This window comes from Anneissia japonica, unplaced genomic scaffold, assembly GCF_011630105.1.
Source record: "Anneissia japonica isolate Jap-2015-1 unplaced genomic scaffold, ASM1163010v1 scaffold3782_len1007564_cov172, whole genome shotgun sequence".
Classification (NCBI taxonomy): Eukaryota; Metazoa; Echinodermata; class Crinoidea; order Comatulida; family Comatulidae; genus Anneissia; species Anneissia japonica.
In genome coordinates this window covers 169,215-171,642 of record NW_022716546.1, presented here as the reverse complement: position 1 = coordinate 171,642, position 2,428 = coordinate 169,215, and the positions used below count along the sequence as shown (strand labels likewise).

At 34.8% G+C, this 2,428-nt stretch overlaps 1 protein-coding gene across 1 annotated transcript; it reads left to right on the top strand.

Moving 5' to 3' along the window:
* Positions 1-92: 92 nt before the first annotated feature.
* On the top strand, positions 93-871 carry LOC117109759 (late histone H2A.2.2-like). The gene has a single exon (XM_033252171.1). It carries the CDS (start codon positions 351-353, stop codon positions 726-728), a length of 378 nt encoding a protein of 125 aa, XP_033108062.1. The 5' UTR covers positions 93-350; the 3' UTR covers positions 729-871.
* Positions 872-2,428: the final 1,557 nt, after the last annotated feature.

The window sequence follows — 2,428 nt, the reverse complement described above, 5'->3', positions numbered from 1 at the left end:
TAACCACATAAGTAATTACCAAACATTAAAAAAAATTGACATTTAATTACGAAATCCTTTAGTTTGCTGTCAGTAGTATAAGAGGACATAGTAGTATAACAGAGGGCTAAAAGTAAAGCAATCTTTTTTTAAGCGGACCGAACATTGAGCAATTTTGAGCGTCCTAAGCGCGCCTTTAAATCGTTGAAGAATAGTGTTATTCACTGATTGGTCAAAATAGGAAGGCCATCAAATAACACAACGGTCTGAGCCAGCAGTGCCTTTATAAAGCGACCCACTTATTGAAAATAAAACATTCACCAATCAATTTCATCTTGTTCGTCAACGAAAAAGTACTGTAAAAACTAAATATGTCTGGACGTGGCAAAGGAGGCAAAGCGAAGGGAAAGTCCAAGACCCGTTCAAGCCGTGCTGGACTTCAGTTTCCAGTCGGTCGTGTTCACAGATTTTTGCGAAAGGGTAACTATGCATCTCGTGTCGGTGCAGGAGCCCCAGTCTACATGGCTGCCGTGCTCGAGTACTTGACTGCTGAAATCTTGGAGTTGGCTGGCAACGCTGCTCGTGACAACAAGAAGAGCAGAATCATCCCCCGTCATCTTCAACTTGCCATCCGTAACGATGAAGAGTTAAACCGTCTCCTTGGCAGTGTAACGATTTCACAAGGAGGTGTATTACCAAATATCCAGGCTGTACTTCTGCCAAAAAAGCCTCAAACCAAGAACAAATAGGTCGATAATTTTCTCAAACAAAAAGGCTCTTTTCAGAGCCACCAAATTATGAAAGAGATTTGAATGCGTGTCCTAGTTGTCTATTCTTTTGTCTCGATATTCTTTGTTGTGTTGATATGAATAAATATTTAGATAACCTAATAGCAATCAATATGAGAATCATAGCGAAGCAACAATTTCCAAATTGATTTTCCCCAAAGTTCTTTTAAAGCATATTCACAATGCTAGATACTAGACCAGGAATTTGCTATTTATGAAAACAGATAAATCCTGGCCTGGACAATATATTTATTCAACATCAATTGTATTCCTTTCTTACAATTGGTAACAGATAGACAGCATAACTTTTATTACGAATCCCATGTGACTGACTGGTAAATCCCCTTGATTGATTGGAATATTCAAAATTTGCAATTTTTGGCATTCAATTCTACAAGTAAAACGATGTTTATTTGTTATGAATTGGTTGGTGTTATTACTAGCGAAATTATGAATATTGTCCTCATTAGATATCAGCCATGCAGATTTTGAGTAAACAGCTTCTAGAGAAAATCAGTAGCACTAAGATATAGTTTGTCTAAAAATAATTTAATCATGTAATCATCAGTTAAAATTAGTGATTCTACCTGGCAGAAATGTTCTTCAATATCTTTTTTTTAACTGTAAATACCTCAGATGGATGCAGATGCTCGAAGGTTTTGGGTGCTATCCAATGGCGTATCAACCAGTCATAGCCCGGCACCATGCATGTTAGTAGTCGATTACGGGGTGCCTCTTCACATTGGAATATCAAACCATACCTTAACCTGTTATATTAATATAATTTAATTCGAATTCTCTATTAGTTTTAGTACCCTTTTACATTTTTTAAAATTATATATTTGGATATAGCCTTGTATTCATAAGTATTCAAATTCATGGATTCGTCACTGTTTTGGTATATCAAAACCGTGCCATAACCTGTTATATTGATATAATTTAATTCGAATTTTCTGTGAATTCTAGTACTCTTCTACTTTTTCAAATTATATATTTGGGATGAAATAATCAATCTATAAACCAATGAAAACTAAGTTAAAGCTACAGAAGCCTTTTATATATCCTTTTATCACATAAATTCTAGTTTTACTCTATATACATAGGCCTACTGTATTTTACTATAACAATTTTCCTTTTTACTTGAAATGTTTAGAGGGTTGATAGGCCTAATAGAACACAGAGTATATATTTAGATAATTCCGAAGTAATAATATTATGCATGTTTTGTATTTTGTTTGAAAATGTATAATGGCTCGTGTGCACTTAAAAGAACCCAGTACATCTTTCGAGAAGAGTAGGGGTTACCCCGGTGTACTGGTCCATATAGCCCCAGTGTGGACAGATGAGAGTAGCTGGTACCGGTTTACCGGGTAACTCAAACAGGATGAGACCCTTAGGGGAGAAGAAAGTTATTAACGAGGTGGTCCACAGCGCTTTCAGATGGTATAAAGCGCTATATAAATCGAACTACATTACTACATGATAATTGTGCATACTTTGATTAATATCGAAGAATCAATATCTTTTAGTATTTTACTGACAATGGTAATTTTTTTTCAACCAAAATTTGTTGTGATTGTCTATGTTACAGGTGTTATTTAATTAGCTAACAGTAGTTGTCTCGTTAATGATATATATATATATATATATATATATATATA